This window comes from Anabas testudineus, chromosome 17, assembly GCF_900324465.2.
Source record: "Anabas testudineus chromosome 17, fAnaTes1.2, whole genome shotgun sequence".
Lineage (NCBI taxonomy): Eukaryota > Metazoa > Chordata > Actinopteri > Anabantiformes > Anabantidae > Anabas > Anabas testudineus.
The window spans coordinates 5,463,113-5,485,108 of NC_046626.1; the positions used below are offsets into that span (position 1 = coordinate 5,463,113).

The 21,996-nt window shown below is 42.9% G+C and overlaps 2 protein-coding genes across 2 annotated transcripts; one reads left to right on the forward strand and one right to left on the reverse strand.

The window, feature by feature from the left end:
• Window positions 1-22: 22 nt before the first annotated feature.
• On the reverse strand, window positions 23-1,315 carry c17h14orf119 (chromosome 17 C14orf119 homolog). Its single transcript, XM_026375138.1, has 2 exons — window positions 580-1,315; window positions 23-495 (listed from the first exon to the last, which is right to left on the reverse strand). The coding sequence occupies exons 1-2, from the start codon at window positions 883-885 to the stop codon at window positions 322-324; spliced, it is 480 nt and encodes a 159-aa protein (XP_026230923.1). The 5' UTR covers window positions 886-1,315; the 3' UTR covers window positions 23-321.
• A 412-nt stretch (window positions 1,316-1,727) lies between these two features.
• acin1a (apoptotic chromatin condensation inducer 1a) lies at window positions 1,728-16,998 on the forward strand. Its single transcript, XM_026375135.2, has 18 exons — window positions 1,728-1,910; window positions 3,506-3,571; window positions 3,748-3,859; window positions 3,968-4,023; window positions 4,196-7,123; window positions 8,338-8,493; window positions 8,666-8,751; window positions 10,944-11,001; window positions 12,885-12,924; window positions 13,172-13,314; window positions 13,423-13,566; window positions 13,691-13,886; window positions 14,205-14,350; window positions 14,664-14,771; window positions 14,868-14,975; window positions 15,064-15,370; window positions 15,451-15,551; window positions 15,661-16,998. Exons 1-18 carry the CDS (start codon window positions 1,773-1,775, stop codon window positions 16,006-16,008), a joined length of 5,241 nt encoding a protein of 1,746 aa, XP_026230920.1. The 5' UTR covers window positions 1,728-1,772; the 3' UTR covers window positions 16,009-16,998.
• The last annotated feature ends 4,998 nt before the right edge of the window (window positions 16,999-21,996 follow it).

Sequence of the window (21,996 nt, forward strand, 5' to 3'; positions counted from 1 at the left end):
ACAGAAAAAAATGGACCCGTACTTCTTACAACCATGTCTTTATTTTAACTTCAAGGAAATGACAAAGCTTCACCCATCATGGAATCATTCAAACAAAAATGTCTGAACTTCATATGAAAAAAAAATGTTTTAATGTGTTTTTCAGCACTAGAGAAACCAGTGCAGGAAACAACTGCTTATACTGAACATTTCTGTTCTTAAATCACTTGGTTTATCTTGAGTCCAGCTCTCGGCTCGACTACACATTTCCCACTAATGTCCCCTGTTCAACACATTTTGTTGGGAGTCAAACTGGCTTTTCTGTCACAATGCAAACATTGCTCAGTCTCTTCCTGCGGTGCCAGCGACGCTGCTGTAAAACTGGGCAACAAACACTGGATCCCGCTCCTCCAGTATGTGAAGGAAATGATTCCTCTCCTCTTCTCCCCAAGACTCAAACCACTGGTTCCACAGGCGCAGCTGACATTCAAAGATATTTGGCAGATGGTCTTTAACCTTGACAGGGTGCAAACAAGAAAAACTGTTAGAAATGCTGCAGCACTTCACCCCCTGGACCATCTGTAAGGGAATGTAAATTACCTGGAGGCTACTCAGTGAATCTAGGAGGGTGCACACTTTCCCAGGCACAGCTTTCCCCAGCAGGTCCTGCAGGAACCGCTCCTTCTGAGTGGCGGTCCAGCCCTGGAACCAGCTCAGGACGCACCGCTGCTCCTGGAGGGTTACATAGGAGATGGGCTCCGGCTCTTTAGCTTGACCCGAAGTCGGAGAAGCACAGGACAGGTTCTCAAGGCTGGGAGGACTGGCTACTTTCTGTGGAGGTGATGGAAAGTCTTCCGGGTTGGGAGCGCAGCAGCCGGACACACCGGTCCAGTGTTGCGTGGTCATGGTCGGTGATGCCTCTGTCGGACCTAAGCCTGGAGTTGTAGGATGTCTGGGACCGTCAGTGAGCTGCGATTTCTGCTGTTGGTTTAGCTGCTAAACTTTGATTGACGTGACTGAACCAAGACACTTTTGGAAGACAGGTTTGTGTCAGACCGAAAAAAAACAAAACAAACGAGTACAACACAGACTACATCTGCTGCAAGTGAATCCTCAGCACCTCCAGGTTGGACGTTAGGCAGCTTAGCTAACAATTTATCAAACGTTAAGCCATGCCACCTTCTTCAAAGTCAGCACCACGAGTACGTTAATTTAGGTCCAGCCTAAATACCTGTCTGTATTCAAATATTATAAAACAGAGCGTTATATTCACCTCATTGTGTGCGTGTTTGGAGTGCGGCGACCGCTAATCTTGCTAACAAATAACGCAGCAGGAAGTGTACTGTTATTCGCAGTTGCTGTTGTGAAGGAAATCAAAACTGCGCAGATTCTGCGCATAGTTTGTTGTTGACCCGTAAAGGCTCTAAGCTGATTATATAAAGAAACCACATTATTACAGAAAGCGAATACGTTTAATAGTTGTGGATGTAAATTGTGTGTGTGAACATGTATATATATATATTTTATTCAGCGGTATGATTTTTTTTTTTTTCATGTGAAAAAAAATACACTTCTTATGAACATTGCAAGTTTACAATGCTGTACTAGCAAATACGTGCACGACTTTTTACAAAATATAAATAACAACAGAGCCGTATTTAACAGTTCGTGTCAGATGTTTACTACATAGCGCTGTTTTATATATTCGTTAGGGGGAAGTCGTCGACGATGACGGTGGGTGGAGGAAGGCGTTGCTCGTCGCTCTGGCTGGGAACTGACTAGAGGAACGGAAAATGGCGGACCTCGAAGACGTTACGCTGGACGGGAGACCGCTCCAGTCCCTTCGAGTAGCGGACTTAAAGGCTGCCCTCGAGGAGAGAGGACTCTCGAAAAGCGGGCAGAAGAATGCTCTCATTAAAAGACTCAAAGGGGTGAGTTCTGCCGCCAAATACTAGCCCACAGTTCCTGCGAGCTCACGTTAACGATGAGACGGGCTGATGCTCTCTCGAGGGCCGACAACTGAGTATCGTGAACGTTACTGCCGAACAGCGTAGTAGAGTTGTCGAGGTTGACCGCCACTATTCGGCTTTAAAAACCCATCTATTTGCACTGCGCAGCGGCTGCGTATCGTGCCTATCGTGCATAAACACCCCACCAGTTGCAGGACATTGAGTTCGGTCAACTTAGTGGCTAATTTGAAAGTGTGTGGGGGGTGATGTTGTCCTGTTAGCTCGTTAGCTCCCTTAGCTAGCGCTGTGAGTGGAGTTGAGCGGTGGCCTTAGCGACTGGTTTACTGCTGCTGCTGCTGCTGCTGCTGCTGCTGTGTTTCCCCCTAAACGCCGTGTGTCCCGAACGAGTTTAGCCAAAAGGATATTTAACGCTGCACCGGCCATTTAGTGGCCCGTCAACTTTAAACGGCTAACTCCAGATATAGCAGTAACGTCAATGCAGCGCATTGTAATAGAGCAGTTTGCTGTGTTCGGACAATTCTTGGAATATTTTTTCATTAAGTGTACTCCGGGGCCGTGCCTGGTGCATGGGGCCCTGTAGGAGACAGTTTGTTTACATTGCGACAGGTATTCAACCATATCTAGTCCGCCATGAAACTTGGAGAGTTCTTTTCTTTTCTTCTTTTTTTTTTAGCTTGGTTGTCCGGATACCGTTTCTCCACTGAATTGCGCCATAAAAGCAGCAAGTGGTTGTTTACTTCTCCAAATTAAACATGATATCCCAGAGTAGCGTTTTGTTCCCCTGTCTCAATTGTGAAATCTGAACACAGTTTTATGCCTGTTTGAATAAAGGTACAATATGTGTCTTAACTGGCTGAGGTTAAACTGTGGATGTTTTGATTGCACAGCTGTATATGATTTAGCAACAAATGCAAGCCACTGACATTGAATAGTTTCATTCCTTGTTACATTACCTATTAGAAATGTACTATTGTGTTGCATAGTGAAAATGTATAAGGGTAGATTTAGTGTATTCTAGTCACATTTGTTGTTTTGTTTGGAAGAGGCTGGTGGTAAATGTTACTTTATTGTTTGCATCTTTGTGTGTATGGCGCAGAGTAGAAGTTCTGCTGCATGACTGAGAGTGTTAGCATGAATATAGATGTGTGAGTGTTTAAGGAAGTGCTCGATCTAAACTAGCTTCTAATTGCTTTCCACCTCAGCTGTGGGCTGTGTTATTCATTAGGGTCATATTTAACCTTGTGACTTTTACCATTTAACATGTTTGTTCTTAATTGGCAAACTTTGTAGTATGGTGCATGCTATCTGAGGCAAAATACTCCGAATCTAAAATTTCTAAGGAAGACAGGTGTAATAAAGTTTTGTCCCATCTATGCAGAGGGTATGCTGAAACCTACAGGGACTCATAGTACTTTGTAAATTACGGAAATGGTGGCAGGCAGAATGGTACTTGATTATAGGATGCTGTACACAGTATTTAGGTTAGCGTACATGACCCAGATTTTACCTGCCTGTTATTTATGCTGAATAAATAAAGTCTCTTGCCTTAATAACAGGCTCTGATGCTGGAGAATCTGCAGAGGACCTCCACAGCTCACATTGGACTACAGCCAAACTCTCAGGTAAGTGTTTCAAAGACAGTTTAATTTAATTTCACAGACCGAAGTCTCTTCATGTGTGATAAAATCATAAGATTTGCATTAGCACATTCCCTGTGCTAACTGTTAGAAGTATGTTAAGTGTGTGTAAGTGGTCTTGAAGACTTAAATACTATTTTAAAAGGTCTCTTTGTATTTAGATTGGAGAGGAAATGAGCCAGAACAGCTTTATCAAGCAGTATCTGGCTAAGCAACAGGAGCTCCTGAGACAACGTCTGGAGAGACAGGCTCGTGAAGCATATGAAACAAATGGTAAGTGTGACTCAGACCATTTAGTGAGAATAACTGTAAAAGTTACTGTACTCGCATTGGGTCACTGTGCAGAATATGTGATTTGATGTATTTGTCTTCTGTAAACAGAGCAAGAGGACCACTCAGCAGTTAACAACAGTACCTCAGGTCCCCCTCAATCCCAGGTCAGACATCACTTTGTTTTTTTTACAAAATGTAGCATTCTCATCCTTTGAGTGCTCTAAAATATCTTTCACATTTAAAGGGAATTTACTCAATAAACAAATTGTGCTAGATCATGAAATAAAGGGTCAGAGCGCGATGGCAATGAAGTCTCTGCTGCTTTTCTGTTCTCAGGATGTCACAGGAGCATTAGCTGAGCAGCACAAACCACCTGGACCTTCTGGTGGAGAGGAATTGTTTGGAGCAGAGAATGAGGGAGAAGGTAACGGGAACCAAGAGGCTGACGTGTCTCGTCCTCCTGCTTCTGGTTCTATGGCAATGCGTGTTCCTGGAAGTGAACACCGGCCAGAAAGGGGTCCTGCATCCAGAGAAGTCGCAGCAGACAGCGATGATGAGGATAGCGAGGATGGCGAGGAAGATGGAGATGATGATGACTGGGACAGTGGTGCTCGGAGAAGCCACAGAGAGCCCTCAACCAGAGACAGGTCTGCAGCATCCTGTCAACCCCAGCAGCAACACATCCCTTCCCTTTTGTCTCCTCAGCTTCGCCAGCCAACACCTCCACCCTCCCCACCTCCAGAGTTGTCTTTCCCCTTGCCTGATACCCCTAAACAGAGTCCCCCTAGTCCAGATGTAGCCCAAGCTAGGCGCTCTCCCAGTACCTCCAGCTCTGGTTCCTCCAGCAGCGATAGCCGCAGTAGCAGCCCAGAGCCCCAGAGGAGTGCACATGCCGAGCGCAAGCCTGGCCCGCTGACCCTTTTGGCACGCAAAATGGAGTCGGAAGGCGCTTTCTCTGGAGCAGGTTGGCATGGTGGCCATGGGGAAGGTGATAGGCAGGACAGCAGTTCACCTTCAGCTTCAGCATTTCCTGGCAGAGGGCCTCAGGAGGGTCTAGTATCTGCCATCACCCACACAGCCAACACTGCCGGCCATGCGCCAGTGAGGCCAGGCACCACCCAGGGTGCCACGGGAGCACGTTCAACCCATATTCAAGTACCTGTGAGTGTGCTTAAGGCCACTGCAACAGAAGAGAGGGACTCTGAGATAGAAAGAGAAAAGGCGCTTGAGATGGAAAGGCAGGAGAAACTGAGAAAAATTGAGCAAGAACGAGCAATAGAATTAGAGCGAGAAAGAGCTGTTGCACTGGAGAGAGAGAGAATTGAGCGGCAGCAGGCCTTGGAAAGAGAAGAAAGAGAAAGGGCTCTGCAGCAGGAGAGGGAACTTGCTATAGAGCGAGAGAGGCAGGAGAGGGAATTAGCTCTGGCTAAGGACAGGGAAGAGCGAGAGCAAGCCTTAGCACGAGAGAGGGCCCTAGAACTGGAAAGGCAGAAGGAGCTTGAAAGACAGAAGGCCCTGGAACTGGAGAGGCAGAAGGAGCTTGAAAGGCAGAGGGAGCTTGAGAGACAGAGAGCACTGGAACTGGAGAGACAGAGAGAGCTTGAAAGACAAATGGCTCTTGAGCAAGAACGTCTACAGAGAGAAAGAGAGGAGAAAGAGAAACGAGAAAGAGAAGAAATGGAGAGAGCATTGGAGCTAGAAAGAGCCAAGGCTTTGGAGAAGGAAAGGGAGGATAGAGAAAGGGCTCTTGAACAAGAGAGGTTAGAGAAGGAAAGAGCTTTGGAAGCTGAGAGAAAGGAGAAGGAAAGGATTGAAAGAGAGAAGCAAGAAAGGTTGGAAAGGGAGAAAGCTTTAGAACAAGAGAGAATACAAAGAGAGAAAGCCTTGGAGCAGGAGAGACTAGAAAGGGAGAGAGTCCTGGAGCAAGAAAGGATGGAGAGAGAGAAAGCCTTAGAACGAGAGAGAATGGACAGAGAGAAAGCTCTAGAGCAAGAAAAGTTGGAGAAGGAAAGAGCCTTGGAGCAAGAAAGGCTGGCAAGGGAGAGGGCTCTAGAGCAAGAGAGGCTGGAGCTTGAAAGGAAGGAAAAGGAGAGAATTGAAAGAGAGAAAGAACTGGAGCAAGAGAGGATAAAGAGGGAAAAGGCCTTGGAACGAGAAAGGGAAGAAAAAGAGAAGGCAGAGAGAGAGGCAGCTCTAGAACAGGAGAGGATGGAAAAGCAAAGAGCTGAAACAGAGAGAAAAGAGAGACTGGAGAGGGAGAAGGTTCTTGAGCAGGAGAAACTTGAACGAGAAAAAGCCTTGGAGAAGGAAATGAAGGAAAAGGTTAGAAAGCTGGAGGAAGAGAGGGAAATGGCCCTTAAACACGAAAGATTAGAGAAGGAGAAAGCCATGCAGAGGGAAAAGGAGGAGCAGGAGAGGGTCCTGGTACAGGAGAAACAGAGTGCTAGGATGGCTGAAAAGGAGAGGGAGAGTCACCTCCCTCCATCCAAACGTGGCCGTGAGATTGGTCTCACCCCCCTGCCCACTCCTCCCTCCCTCTCCACAGGAGCAGCAAGAAAGTCATCGACAGAGGCAGGAGAGCAGGATGATGCTCCAGTGTCCCGGAGTGAAGCTCAAGCAGCAGAGTCCAGTGCATCCATGTCACCAAAACCTCTCTCGCCACAGTCCTCATTTAAGAAGTTCCGGTTCTTAAGGGACTCCCCGCTTCAACCCCAATCTTCCTCCGCTTCTGTGGTTATCAAGCGACCCCGTACATTCACTGATACACCGCAGCCACAGGTCTCATCAGTCTCCTCCCCTACAAGTGTTGGGGAACGACAGCTGGAAGGACACCATTCCTCCACCGAAAAGGAAGATCAACAGATGCGTACAAAGCAGGAGGTTTCTCCTGGGCCACTGGACTCTGTCGGGAACCAGTCTGAGATGGAGGCTGTTGTTAGCACTGCACTTGGCCAGTGTTCCAGAAAAGAAGGGGCCACAGACCCCTTATTGAAGGTTGAAGAACAGTCAGAATCAGTGAATGCTGAACGGGTTTCCAATGAATCTACCAAAAAAACTAAAGAAGTTCAAAGCAAAGGTCCTGCAAGCCCAAATGAGCCTGCCCAGCACAAGGGAAGAGATGCAAAGAAGGAGGAGAAACCAACAAGACAAAGATCATCATCTAATGACTCCTCATCCTCAGAATCGGACTCCGGATCCTCCTCCTCTCGGTCATCCGGATCATCCACATCTTCTGAAGAGAAAGACACTTCCAGAGGTAGAAGGGTAAGTGCACTAACGCTTTTGTTTTTTTTAAATATTATTTCAAATATTGTCAGCAGGTATACCATTGTTTTCTGCTACATTCATTTTCTGGGATAATGAGTCAGATTAAGTGTGTGAGTTCTTTTACTTATTTGCAAGCTTGCATAGAACTTACTCAGCAGCATCCCATAGTAGCTGCTTGATAAATATCACACAGCAGGTAATATTAGCTGATCAGCTATCACTAACTAACATGAAGTCCAAGACCTAAATTGATGAAGCCAAAATCAAACTGTTGTCAGGTTTGTGTACTCTCTGCAGATTGGTGAGAAATTGGCCCCTGCACAACATTGTTGTTTAAATTTGATCTCAATCATGTCAGTAAATTAATATTTGCTCTGAATCAAGCTTAGAATGTGACACCAGTATATATTGGAAAATACGGTTTTCCAATGTCAGTTGGCTGCTGATGTGTAAATATAGTTAAGAAGGATTTAATGTATTTCAGCTGTTTATACAGCATATTGATTTTAACTATTTACATTATTCTGAGCATCTGAGGCGCATACAATTTTTATTTATGGACACCAGTGTCCCTAAAAATAAATGCCTTAATTTTATTAGCTTGTTCCCTCAATGGCTAATGCTGGATTCCATAATTTTATTTTTTCTGATAAATAAAATTAGTATGTGATTTTGTTTATCTATACATTTTTGGCCAGATTGCCTACACCTATTTTAGTATTTTGTATGCAATAATTAACTTAATATAGAATTACTAAAAGTTTACTGAAATTATTTAACACAACAACAGCGCCCAAACTGGCCAGATTAATTAGCATGGCGTGTGGTTTGATGCTTGGTGTGGTGTTCTGTTCTGTAGACATAGCATAGTATGGTTTAGTTAGTTTGTCACGCATGTGTGAAAGAGGATGCTTTATTTTCAGTAAAACGTTTTAGCTCACCATTAGCCACATTGTCTGTATAAAACTCTTAACATTTCCTTTTTAACCTTGTATATCTGTGTTTGAACACGTCATATAGCTCCTGTTGATCCATTCACAACACTTACTGTACTGGTTTTACTGTGAAGAGACCTCTAAATATATGTTGACTGTGACATACTGTTAACAAGCATTTTATAGCTTCTATAGTGAAGCACTATTTTTGCAGGACCCATGACCCAATGAACATTTTCTATATCAAATCATGTTGTTCTGTTGTCTGTCTTTTAGGAGGGGAAACCTGAAAGACATCCTTCAACACAGCACAGTGTGACAGTAGAGTCTCAGACACAGGGTTTAAAGGAAACCTTGAAAGCCTCCCCTCGCAGGAGAGAGACATCTGGAGAGAAGAGTAACACAACTGCTGATGGAGACTGTCCCATCAAGGTCAGCTGCTTTAACTGAACACACCACCAAATCTTTGTAACATCTGTGACAACTACACATAACAGTACCCAAAAGAAAATAGATGTAGTAATAGATATGTAACTACTTCAACAACTCAGATATAGTATATTCTTTCACATCTTTCTTCATTTGCTTCTCTTAAAATTCCCAGAAACCTTCCGTTGACGTACCAACCAGGGAGGAGACACAAAGGAAGAGAAGGCACAGTGAGGAAGAGGAGGAAATGGACAAGAAGAGGTCTGGTTTTAAATCTTGGTCTACTGAAACACATCCCCTAAGTTATCTGTGTTAGAGTTACACCTGAGGTAAACCAGTCTTATAGCTTTGTAGGGTATGAACAGGTTATCTAGTGATAGTTAAACTCTACTGCCTTACTAGGCATTTTTTTGTGAATCCATAGTCAAACTATATATGTCAACGAAAGGCAAGATTACAAAGGGTTTAAATAAAGATAAAAGAAACATTGCTGAACAAGCTGGTTATCTGGTTACTCAGATAAATCAGGTTACAGTGCTAATCAAGGATGCATTTAAATGTCCTATATTAATCTGGTAACTAAATGCATGTATAAAAGATTTTTTGGGCTTAAAACAACTTCTCAGACACAATGTGGTGGTGTACAGAGGACAATCTGTAAATAACTTCTCTTAGTTCCATTATTTGGGGACCCAACTGTAAGTAGATGTAAACACACTAAATGATATTACAAAGTCATGCGTATTCTGAATATTAAACTGTGTGTCACTTGTCAGTGTTCTCAAAACATTGGTTGATGGAAACATGGTCATAACAATTTAGTCCATTAAATGAAAAGAATATATATATATAACATAAACAAACCTTTTAATGAAGTTGATGATCACTTGATGTGTACATGTAGCCATTTTTTGAATGTGTGACTTGAAAAGATTCTAAACATTTTTTAAAGACCAAACAAAATGAGCATGGACCACATGTTACTCTTTAAAAACTGGAGTGTATTTCAGTGAAGATGAACTAAGGTGTTAACCTCACAGATAAGTTTGAGTGTTATGATTATGGCACGTGAATAAGTGGTAGGATGGTTTTGAGGAATATTTTTACAACTGGACTTGGGTTTGGCAAACCCCCAGTTAAATCAAGGGCTGACTATGTGGCCTCTGTGGTGTCGAATGATGCTTTTTAAGTTCACTTGATCGCTGTCGCCAGATCATATAATCCCACGCAACTAAAGCCTGCTAAAATGTGTGCTTTGCGATTATGATAAGACCTTGTCGGAAGAGATGACGGGTCTTGAATTTCCCGTCAGGCGATTGATGAGACTGCCTTGGAGCCGGCGTGGCTGCGAATATGGGGGTCCTTTTTATACAAGATCATTTTTTTATTGCATTCGCTGCAAACATGGCTGTCCTCCGTCGATGGCTTTAGCTACCGATGCCGGCCTGTGGTTCTCCATAGAGCGGCTCAGCTGAACAGCAAGCAGGGCTTTGTCCGTCGCAGGGTCCGTTTGACAGTGGGTGTGAACGTGCATGCGTTGAGAAGAGAATAGTCTCTGATGGGAACAGGGTTGGAGGGAGGGAAAAGAGGCGGCTAGCAGCGACGCAGTCGTTTTAGCAGCAGTCGCAGTCTGTGTGCTGCGTTTTAAGCGAACATAGTTAGTGTCTTTGCTGTGAAGTCCCCCCCCCCCCAAAGTTCATAGTCAGGATCGCTGGACGTGTTCACGTGTGCGCGCATGAGGATGGCATGACGACGTGAGTCCTGCGCTCATTTGTCGGGTACTGTGCAGCGGCCGCTGATCGTTTCCTTCGGTGTGAACGAGGACTGCGGGTGCTGTGCATCGACTCCTCTGCTCGGCTCAGTTGTGTGAAACATTCATGGCAACGCATCAGTGAAATGACACAGTGGCTGGTGAAGCGCGTCACATGCGTTTAAGGCGCAGTTATTTAGCAACCCCCGTTTGCTCTTGTAACGTTATTTCAGTAATTTCCGGTGTTGAGATTTTTAAAAACTTTAATCTACCATTTTTTTATATGAATTACATCTTTGTTTAAGGATGCATCAGTTTAAACACAAAAGTAATTTAATGACTTTTAATTTTACCTTGATTACAAATGATATGCTTGTCATTTAATTGCAGACAAATTCCCATAATAGTTAGATTATTTAGAGTGTATTTTGAGGGAGGTAATAGTAATATTATAATCTATTGCGTTTACTTGGTCATAAATCTTATCTCAAGTTATTTTAGCATATTAAACATGTTTTTATTTTAGGCATTCTCTTGAATTATGACTTATGTTTACATTCATTCCTTTTTTCTTGTTACCTGTTTTTAAAAATACATTAAAGATATTTTTTTTTTACTTTACACCATTCTTTCTGTTCATCAGTGCTGTTTATACATTTGAAATCTTCCTTTATGCCTATTCCTGTTTCCTTACACTACACAGGCAGGTGAAGGAGACTGCCATGGCACAGCAAGAGAAACTTCCAGAGACTGGCGAGGAGGTAAGACACTTGAATAACCGTGGATGGACCCATTTGAGTTTTTATATTTGTGTGATTGGCACATTACATTTTATTTATAGCTGGGTATAATACACAGTTGACCATTTGATTGCATTTCTGTGTTTTTGTTGAGTAATTTCCACTTACATTTAAAACAATATTTTCATTAGAAGACTTAATGTTCCCCAGAGAGAAAGTTTGTTTGTAGGACCTTTTTTTTTTTTTTTTTTTTTTATTTTCTTTTTCCCCAATTTGGCTGTTTGTAAAACCTTTGTTGACATTGTCCTGGGCAGAAACAGCAAGGGTATTTTCTCACTGTGGCTAAACCCCAAATGATTGCTTTGTTATAAAGGTGCTCATGCCTCTTCCATTGCCCCTATTGGTACCTGCATACTACCACTGCCACTACTACTTCTTCTACTGCTACTACTGCTACTGCTGCACCCATTCCACTGTGCCCCAAGAATCCAGAGTTGACCACAGATAAGTCCCAGAGGCTGCACTGCAGAGAGACACCACTGGCAACAAAGGCTGCCTCATTTTCATGGATATGTCTGGCAAAAACTATTGACTGGACCAGAAGAATTAAAGAAGGGGGTGGTTAGTCAGTGTCGCCCACCTCTCTTAGTCTTTTACCTGATAACTCAGCTTTGTGACCTTGAAATCAACATGGAGATAAGACAAGCAAAGAAGTATGCTCACATCAAGTCAAAGCTGCTGTAAAACCCCTAAATTGTTTGAGTTGGAGACATTATTAACCCACTTGCAAAAAATGTGGGGGACATGTCATTTAATGTGGTCTGTGAACTGTAACACGTTACAGCAAAGGACGTTTTGGATTTTGTTAATCTCTTGGAACCAGATTGAGTTTTCTCCAGCAGACACCAGTCTTGGATACTAAATGAGCTTTTATCTGGACTCAATGGGCTTTTATTTGAACTGAAGGAGGACTTTCCATTTAGATCCCTTTCTGCAACAAGCATTGCCAGATTCTTGTGACTGTATGAAATTACTGCTCCTCAACAATGACTGTTTACAACAATCATCTTCTGGTCTGCTGCCACTGCTGCATCTGTAAACGAACTTATGCCAAACCACCTGAGGATGACTGCTTTGGCCAAAAGCATTTAAGCCCCCACCCAAATGAACTATTGATACCATCCTTCCAGCCAGCCAGCTTTCAGATTTCCATCCCAACATCTCAGCCACCTTTGATTGGACCCTTGTTGCCTAGATACAGTTCATGCAGTCGTGATTGGGCCATATCCAAACCAGTAAGGATCAGGTGTCAGTGGTACCAGGGAATAAGTAGTAATGTTTACTCAAACTCATATTTCATATTGCTGTTATCAAAATGCTTATTTTCTACTCATACTCTATAGTTTTTGCTGGGAGAAGCATCCTGTTTTTGTTACCGTGTATCTCATTGTGGCTACTGCAGTTTAATCCAAATTGACTTAGGTCTCTTTTAAGACCTTTTAATCTTGCTTCACTTTTATATCAACTTCTGTGAGACTAATTGTACTTCACATGTCTGTCTAGTCACAAAATAACTAGTCTCGAATTTAAACTGCAGTATTTCCACTACATCTATAATTTAGTCCTCAAAAGTTATTTAGGTTTAGTAATGTGTCAGTGTAGATTATTAAATACTAATGGCACACGCTTAATTTTAACATAAAACACAGCTCTGTGCCATCAATATTATTTTTAAAAACATCCGTCACAGCATTTTCTGTCATTCACTCCCAGTCCCTACTTGCCCCACCTTCTTGTTATTGTTGTACCTTTCCTCAAACTTGTCTTTAATCATGAGTGTCCACCCATAGTGTCTGTCTCTCAACTCTCCCATATATCTTGGGTGGTTTTATCTTGTTTTTCAGACACCAAAGGTCTTCTCACCTCGTAAGATCTCTCTTAGCAGTGAGTACCCCCTCTTGACTTGCTCTCTTCTTTTCCAGCATTTACAACGTCATTAGTTAGTTAGTTAGTCACTTTCCCTTGTGCTTATATTAATCTTTTAATATAATGTTTCCTTTCCAAGGGTTGGAAAGTCAACATACAATACATTGTAATGCCCATTGATCATCCATATTTCAAAATTATGTCTTTTATGCATGCATTCGTGACACTGTTATATCTGCTTAAATTTCTTTCTGTGTGCTACCAGGCAGTAAATCGTCCCCGGGTGCAGGCAGCACTGAGGGTGAGCAGGAGTCTGGTGCTGCATGTGGTCGCAAGAGGAGGTGGGGTTCCAGCACAGCTGTCACTACCAAGAAACCTTCGATCAGCATCACTACAGATTCACTCAAGGTACTTGCAGGATAGTAAGACTGTGGGACACCTCTGCCTTTGTTGTCTTGAATGTAAAATTCATCAGGTTTACATGTATGTGTATTTTTTTTTTTTTTTCTTCTTCAGTCTCTGATCCCAGACATCCGGCCTCCTCTTGGCCAGGAGGCAGTAGTTGACCTCCACCCAGAAGAAGCTGTCCTCTCTGGGACTGAGGGTGAAGAGAGAGAGCGCTCTGACCAAGACCTCCAGATTCGTCGTACTGTCACACAGGTCACTCTATAATTTCCTGATTTTAATTGAAAAATGTCAGTTTTCTGCTGTCCTCTGAAATATAAAGCGCTTTTTACCGAAGTTATTGCTTTATCTGGGATTGCTTGTGCTCCTCCCATTGAAGGTGGTGCACTCTGAAAGCCAGGAGAATGGACAGAAAGAAGCAAAAAGGAGCAGACATGAGGAGCTGGATGAGGAAGATCTACAGGGACACACAGAAAAAACAAAGGTGCATGAAGAGAAGATGGACACCTCATTTCCTGGAACTGTGGAAACCCAATCACCATCACATACCAGCCATGATGTAGAAATCAACACTGGTAATTAAACCGTCCCAAAATGGTCTTTTTCAGGCATTAGATGAAGTGAATTTCTCAAATATAATAATTTATTTAAATTAATAACAATAATGATGGTAAGTACATTAAATAGATAATCTACTTACGTTACACGCTGCAGTAAATTCCAGTTTTTGTCCAAGGTGTATGTAACAACACTTGCTATTATACTTTCTATGGAATCTATTTATTTTTTGTTCTATTTGGTGTTCACTTAAAGTCAATCAGAGAATAGTAAGAAAGGTGCAGGTGTCTTGACATTATAAGAAATATGGTGCTGATTGTACATCTTTATACTAGTGACCCCCAGCGACACCCTCATTCGTCGCTCCATCAGCCAGCAGAAAACGGGTGTTTCCATCACAATCGATGACCCAGTTCGCACAGCCCGACAGCCCTCGCCACCTCGTGGCAAAGTCTCCAACATCGTTCACATCTGCAACCTGGTGAGATAAACTACATATATATATATATATATATATATATATATATATATATATATATATATATATATATATATATATATATATATATATATATATATATATATATATATAAGTAATGTATTTGCGGCCTCCTTTGATATACTTTTCACTTGATAATGTGCCTATTTCCATGTGTCCTGAAAAAAATATATAGTTTAAATCATAGCATATGTTGCTCCAAACATGTATACAGTTTGTAATATATGTTCAAATGTGTATTATGGTAGGCATGTTTAGTCACACTATTACAACAGCTTTGTATTGCTTTGTTTAGGTAAGACCATTCACTCTGGGACAGCTTAAGGAGCTGCTCAGCAGAACTGGAACCCTGGTGGAGGAGGGCTTCTGGATTGACAAAATCAAGTCTCACTGCTACGTCACCGTGAGTTGCTACATGTGTTTTCTTTGATAGAGGATTTTAAATAAGTTTTGACCTGATGGGTTTTCTTTGACATACTGTCTTTCTTTCTCTGTTTAGTACTCTAGCTCAGAGGAGGCAGTGGCCACACGGGCAGCACTTCATGGAGTGAAATGGCCTCAGAGCAACCCAAAAGTTCTTAGTGTAGATTTCTCCCATCAGGATGAGGTCAGACCTTATGAGTATCAGTTTGTTTTAAACTGCTGTGTCCACAATACTCTGCAATCTAAAGTATGAGAATTTCTTTGTTTTGTAGCTGGACTTCCACAAAGGCCTGGGCACTGCTGACAGACCTGGAGCAGAAGAACAGGGGCCTGGCTCCGGCCGTGGTCGAACATCAGGCCTGCCCTCTCTCCTGCCAGAACGAGACCAGTGGGCTGAGCGTGAGCGTGAGATGGAGCGGCGCGAGAGGGCCCGAGCAGAAAGGGAGTGGGATCGTGATAAGGTCAGAGAGTTTGGGAAACCTGGAGAGGAGAAGGAGGGAGCTCCCCGGAGGTCGCGCTCCAGAGAGAGAAGACGTAAGGAGAGGGGAAAGAGCAAGGAGAAGAAAACCGAAAAGAAGGGTAAGGCATGCAGACTTTGTGTGTTCACATCAGAATCCAAGCAGACTTCTGTTTAATATTGTACTTATTTTCTTTGGCAGAGAAAGCAGCTGAAGATCCCCCTGCTAAGCTGCTTGATGATCTGTTCCGCAAAACTAAAGCAGCCCCTTGCATATACTGGCTTCCACTTACAGAGGAACAGGTGAGACACTAAAAAGTTTTTGCTTGATTGGTGCTTTAAAGTGATAGATGTGGATATCTACATTAGGTGCTGTGTTCAAGTAGTGCCCTGTGCATTTTCTTTGATTTAGTTTGTTCAGAGAGAAGCTGCAAGAGCAGAACGGATGAAGGAGCGTGAGAAACGGAGAAAGGAGCAAGAGGAGGAGGAGGAGAAAAAAAAGGAAGAGGAGCGCAAGGAGAAGATGAAAACAGGAGGCAGCACAACAGGAGACCGGAGTGAGGGTGAGAAGGACAAGGACAAAGACAGAGAGAGAGACAGAGACAGAGACCGAGGTAGAGACAGAGACAGAGACAGGGAAAGGGAGAGGGAGAGAGAGAATGACAAACGCAGGGATGGTTACCGTAGGCCGGGAGGCAGCGGGGCAGGCGGAGGCAGACGCTCACGCAGCCGCAGTGACCCAAGAGAAAGGCGGCGCTAGTGGCAAATTAACTAATGGAACTGTCCAAGAGACCACCCTCTTCCATTTGCCTTTCACTACATGTACTTTGTTACAACTAAGACCCAACAAAGGACCAACTGATGTCATCACCATTTCTCAAAGTATCACTTTTGTTTTTAACGCACACCTACACACAGTCAAGCTTAAAGGGGACCATGATTTTGCAGTGTTGTTTCCCAGAGTGCTATACATCTCATACCTGTCAAGGTTTGATAGATTTTTCTTTATACATTTTTCTTTGTCTGTTTGTTTTTTGTTTTTTTTTTTTGTTTTTTTTTTGCTCTTGGTCTTGATGGCATAGCAGTATGGCACACTGGGTAATTTAAATGATTTCCCCAGTGTCCCCCAATTTTTCCCCAAGTGTAGGTGCCAATTAAGATTTGCAATCAATCATCGTTGCCTCAGTGTCTAACGAGGAATCCTTTTGTTGCTGCTTGTAGTACAAGGCTCTCCTTACCAGTCCTGCCTAAAGAGAAAACTCGGCCCTCTGGGCTTAAAGAAATCTGAAAATATTGGAAGTGTGTTTGGAATTTTGTACAGACATATAAGATTAATCAAAACCGTGTCTTTAAAAGAGGCAGCTCGGGGTATTTTTGGACAAGTGTGGAATAACTACTAAGGCACTGCAGAGTTCCTCTTGCCCTCTGTTTAGTTTAAGATGAGATGATTCTCTATGGGAGAGAATCTACGTTTATCACACCCGACACAAGTTATGATTATGTCCCTATCATTGATTCTCTTTCTCCCTCCCTTCCTCCTCCTTTTTCTCCAGTTCTCTTACCCTGTAAAATCAATACAGGCCCAAGAGAGGAGAATGCATATTGAGTTTTCTCACCAATGGTTTTAATATTGTTTTTTTTAATCGTTATTTTATCATTTTAGTACAAAGGGTTGTTTTTTGTTTTTAATTTCTTCTTTGAGTATGCCTATCAGTGGTGAATGTACAAATAATAAAAAACTGAACTTTGACATTTTTGTGATGTTTTGTTTCCGTCCTCCCTTTTGATTTGGTTTGTAGTAGAGTTTCTTCACTGCTCTGTGGGACAACATGCAAACTCTTTGCTTAGGCAAGTAGTGCGAATAGGTCTGCAAGGTAAAATGAATCCACAAGGTGTCAGTCACACCACATTGTGGATCAACCCCATAATAGCATTTGACACCAAAATGTAAGTTAAGTCAAGTTCAACTTTTAATAACTAATACTAATAATGTTTCAATGAAGTTAGTCTTTTTCTTCTTTTCTGTCTCTTTGCAATCTGTCCTTTATTTCTCTGTTGATTGTAAATCACATATTTGCCCTTGTCCCTCTCCTGTTGCCATGTTCCATCTCTCTGGTCTTGACGTTTATCCTGCAGAGCTCAGCAGTGCTCCTATGTAATTACAGCCCTATGGTCGCTGAGCATAACATTTTTCTGCCCTGATGCAACTCGGTGTGTCTGGACTCTGCAAGGACCAGTGAATCCTTCACCCTGGCATCTCTCTGGCATCCCAAGAACAAATTTCTAAGAGCGAATAGAAGGGAATAAGTCATCTGTAATGGCTGTTTATCTAGCATGCTGCAGATAGTTTCTCAATGAGAAAACGTATGTGAGCGTGTGTCTGAGCTGCCTGTGCTGGGGAGATTAGTTGAACTTGAGGGCAAAGTGATGACATCTTGCTAAAGTGTGTTAAAGTAAGAAGAGGGAAGATGGTGACGCTCTCAATAAGTTTATGATACTGACGCGATGAAAGCCCAGTGCAGCCGTATTTCATACATCCCAACCACATGTTAAGTGATGTATGGATAAACATATATTTTGTTCCTGTATGAATGATTAAAAATGTTATTACTGCCTAGGGAGGTGCCAAAACTCGACGTTTTTGTGCTGTATTTTACTGCATTTATTTTGAAATGGAAACAAAAAGTCGATATCTCCTCTAGTTTACACACAATAAGCCTCAATGTGAAAGTGATGGCACATTCTTAGAAATGTTTGCACAGTAATTTAAAAGTGATTTACATGTTTCACACCCACAATTCAGCACTTTGTAGGAGCCCCTCTTTCAGCTGGGACAGGTTTGACTCTTTCCATGTAAATCTTCTTAAGCGCCATCAGACTACATTTGAATCGTCTTAACAGCTTTCTTCACGTCTCACCACAGATGTTCTATAGGATTTAAGTCTGGGCTTTTGCTGGACCTCTAAAGGACAGTCGGACCCATCTTGGCTGTATGTTTAGGGTCTTGTCGTGCTGGTGTTGGTGAACCATCACCCCAGCCTCAGGCTGCATGCAGTAGGTTTTGGGGACTTTCAAGACTTTTGCCATGCATCCATCCATCCTTCCCTGCTGCCGAGATACCCCCACTATACCTGACCACAGGGTCTGTACAACAGGTGACGAGCTGGAGCTTTGCCAGAAAGGACTGATTGACACTTACTCTCATGTCCTCTATGCAGAGGAGCCCTGAAGCTCCCGGTCACCTCTGAACAAGACCCTTCTTGTGGTTACTTAGTTTGGTTCGAGAGCCAACTCAAGGAAGAGTCCTCAAAGTTTCAAATGTCTTCCATGTCACAATTATTCTGGCTGGTGTGCTTCTTGGAACACTCAGGGTTTTAAAAAATGGCTATATGCTTATCCTGGTCCATTCCTCGCCACTAAATAGTATTTTAGAGTTGGTGTGAATTGTAGGACCTCATATAAACCTTTCTAAACTCTTTCCAGTCATTTTAATTTACCACAGGTGAACTGCAGTCAGATTCTAGACACGTCTCAAGATAAAATTTAAATAAGTTGGATACATAAGCTTCAAATGTAAACTGTAAATTTCAGTTTTTTAACTTTTAATGAGTTGTGAAATCTTTGTTGACTTGTTGAACTTTTTGGTAAAAATGCACCTTAACACAAACGTGAAGACGTTCTTGTACGCACACTGCATGACACCAACAGACTCAGTCCCATCTGCTCTGATTATCATATCTACACACTCACTCAATGTTCATAATGTGTCTCCATTGTAACAGGAAGTGACAGAACATCCATCTGCTGTCTAGCCATGCAAGATTCCACCAAACCCCACCAAAGAGAGGTCCTTTACCCTAAGTCCTAAAAATTCAGCTTGTAAAACTGCCTACTGCAGCTTTCTCAGGTTCACACTTGGTGAAGATCCTTGAATGCAGCAAACCTAAAGTGGAACAGCTGCACGGCGCCGTGTCCACTCACGTAGAGATGACTCAAAATGCATATTTCTACAGTTGTGCGTCTTTTACAGAACCAAAGGGTAACAGCTGGACGACCACCTGGGCAACGGTAAAGACCTTCAGGACGAGTCGGTCAGCTGAGCGAGGCCAGTGATGAGTGGCCAGTTAAAGCAGAATGTTTTCGCTCTGTAAGCAGTCCCCCGGCCTCCACCTCCCCCCGCTCAATGTAACCACATATTCCTTTGTGTCCACCGCTGTTAGGAACCCAACACAGAGGCCCCCCGAGCTCCACTTTCAAAGACAACCTCTGATGTGGCCTTTCTGATCTCTGAGTTTTTTTCTTTCTTTTTTCTTACTCTGCCTGCGTCCTATTCCTTCACTCTCGCTCTCTCTCACATGCATATTTCTTAAAGATTTCCTCTTATTCTTCAGTGAAGGGAAGTTGGCCTGTGTCATGAAAACAGAGATACCTTGACAGTCAGTCTTACCACTCCTTCAACTACCCTTGATACATTATATACACACCCTTAACCCTCCTCTTTCAGCCATCTCTCTTTTATTTTTTTTTATTTCTCCCCCTCCTCTTCTTTGTGATGACATGTATGTGCTAATGGAAACCAGATGTGGCCCTGTTGCGATGGAAGAGGCGGCGAGAGAAAGAGAAAAACCATGCATGGGGTGGTATGGTACTTCATTAACAGGCTGCAGGATATGTAGGATGGGGGGCGGTGAGGAGGAGGAAGAGTAAGGAGTTTGTGGTCTCAAGAGTTCAGACAGTGAGTGTACTTGTCATTTGAAATGTGCCCACTATGCTGGCTAGGCCCTGAGCGAAGCGTAGGGGGTTTCCTTGCAGATATAGCTGGGTCAGAGTGAGGGTACATGAGCTTGTAGAACCTGAATCAGCATCTCGTACCATGGAGGTGTTTTCCTGCCGTGCCATACGAGACATGGGTTTGAGCTGAGGAAGTTGAAACGTTGATTGTTCAACTTCCTTGCACCTGCGTTTTTTTCACCCACACAACCCCAACAATTTAACATTTGAGCGTTTTAAGGAGACCGCTCCCACTGCACCACGCCCGAGTCAAAGTGCAGGCATTGTGTTGAGCTCAACAAAAGCAGGCATGTAGCTTTAGACTGATAGCTCTGAGACAGATTCAGCACTGAGGGGTTTGGGCAAAAGTGCATGACTGAGAAAATAAAGATTACAAAAATAGACATTTGATAAAATACATGATGAAATAGAGAAATCTGAGACATCTGGGACACACACACACACACACACACACACTCAAAAAAAAAAAGAACTAATGGAGGAAATGTGATTTTCCATGCATAGCTCCATGTGGAGCTAAATGGAATAATAAGATGCAGACATAATGGAAAAAGTATTATGTATTGATCCCTTCCACTGACAGTGTACACCACAAATAAACCGTGTGTGTGTCTGAGAGAGAGAGAGGGAGAGATTGCAGCAGCTCAAAAGTATATCTGCCACCTTTCAGACTGCCCTGTTAAAGGTCAACACATTTTGTTTTTTAAAACGATGAGAAAGAAAGACACTTTTTAGACCTTTTCACAGCCATAGTCATGTCATAGGACGTGCATGAAGCTTTAATTGGGCTGCTTTCCATTTAGAGCATATCAGCTGATTCTGGATTCAGCATTTGCACATGCAGGTTTACAGGAGCTGTAAATGGATCAGTCAGTAATTGGCTACCCCAACAATTTATTCAGATTAAAAAGGAGTCTCATCAGTTTTACTCATCAACTATAGTGCATTTGTAACAAGAAACCAAGAACGGAACCTAAAAATGCAGGCCTGCAAGGCCTTTAATATGCTTAATAAGTCAGAATCAAACTGCACGCACAAGTTTAGGATCCAGCATTTATGGAGTTTGAACCAAGCTGGAGGTGTAATTAGGGATGTCTTGGCTTTTTCTGCATCCACTGTCAACACCTTTTAATGTCTCTCTCTACGATTCCCAACTTAGGAGACGTGTGACACTAATCCTTAAATTGTAAGTCAGTTCAGTGGTGCGTCATAAGTGTGTGCCCGTGGCTCATTGAATAACTCCCAGGGGTCTTAGGTTTCTATTACTAATGCGTGGACTGTCAACATTTGTATAATTCAGATCTCTAAGACCTTTTTTTTTTGTCAATTATCCACAACAAACAAACAACTGCTTGAAATATGCCACTCCAAACTGACTGATAGCTGATGTGTTGGTCACTTTTCCACTCTAACACTATTCTTACACTGAAATAGCTGCATACAGCACTGATAGATACCCTTTTCGAAACTTGTCCCCTTTCCCCTGAGAAACTCACTCGCGTCCCGGCTGCAATGGCTCTCGGCCCAAGGAAACAAAAGGCGATGACATCACCTCCACTGTTTGGTGGAGGAAGTGAACGCCGCAGCAAGCGCCAACCTTTTACATCCTATATGTCCAATGTGTGTTTCATTGTCTGAGGGTAACAAAGCAGAAAACGCTGGCAAAACTCTTCCTGTTTGTTGTACTGGTTCTTCGTGCAGGATGTGGCAGAGCTGATTTAAATGAAAACCATGTGTAACCTACATAGCCACTCACCAGTTCCCTTCATGCCCCTTTCCACCATCCCACGTTGTTGTTACCAGGCAGAGTATTACACTAACCATGCTCTGCTCATCAGTCATTCTCATTTAATTAGAAAGTTACTCTGTCTTCTCTCTCCGGCTGGTCCTGCAATTACAGTATGATGTTCGACTTGGCTATTATGAGACACAATGGCCAAGTGCAGGATTTCCCCTA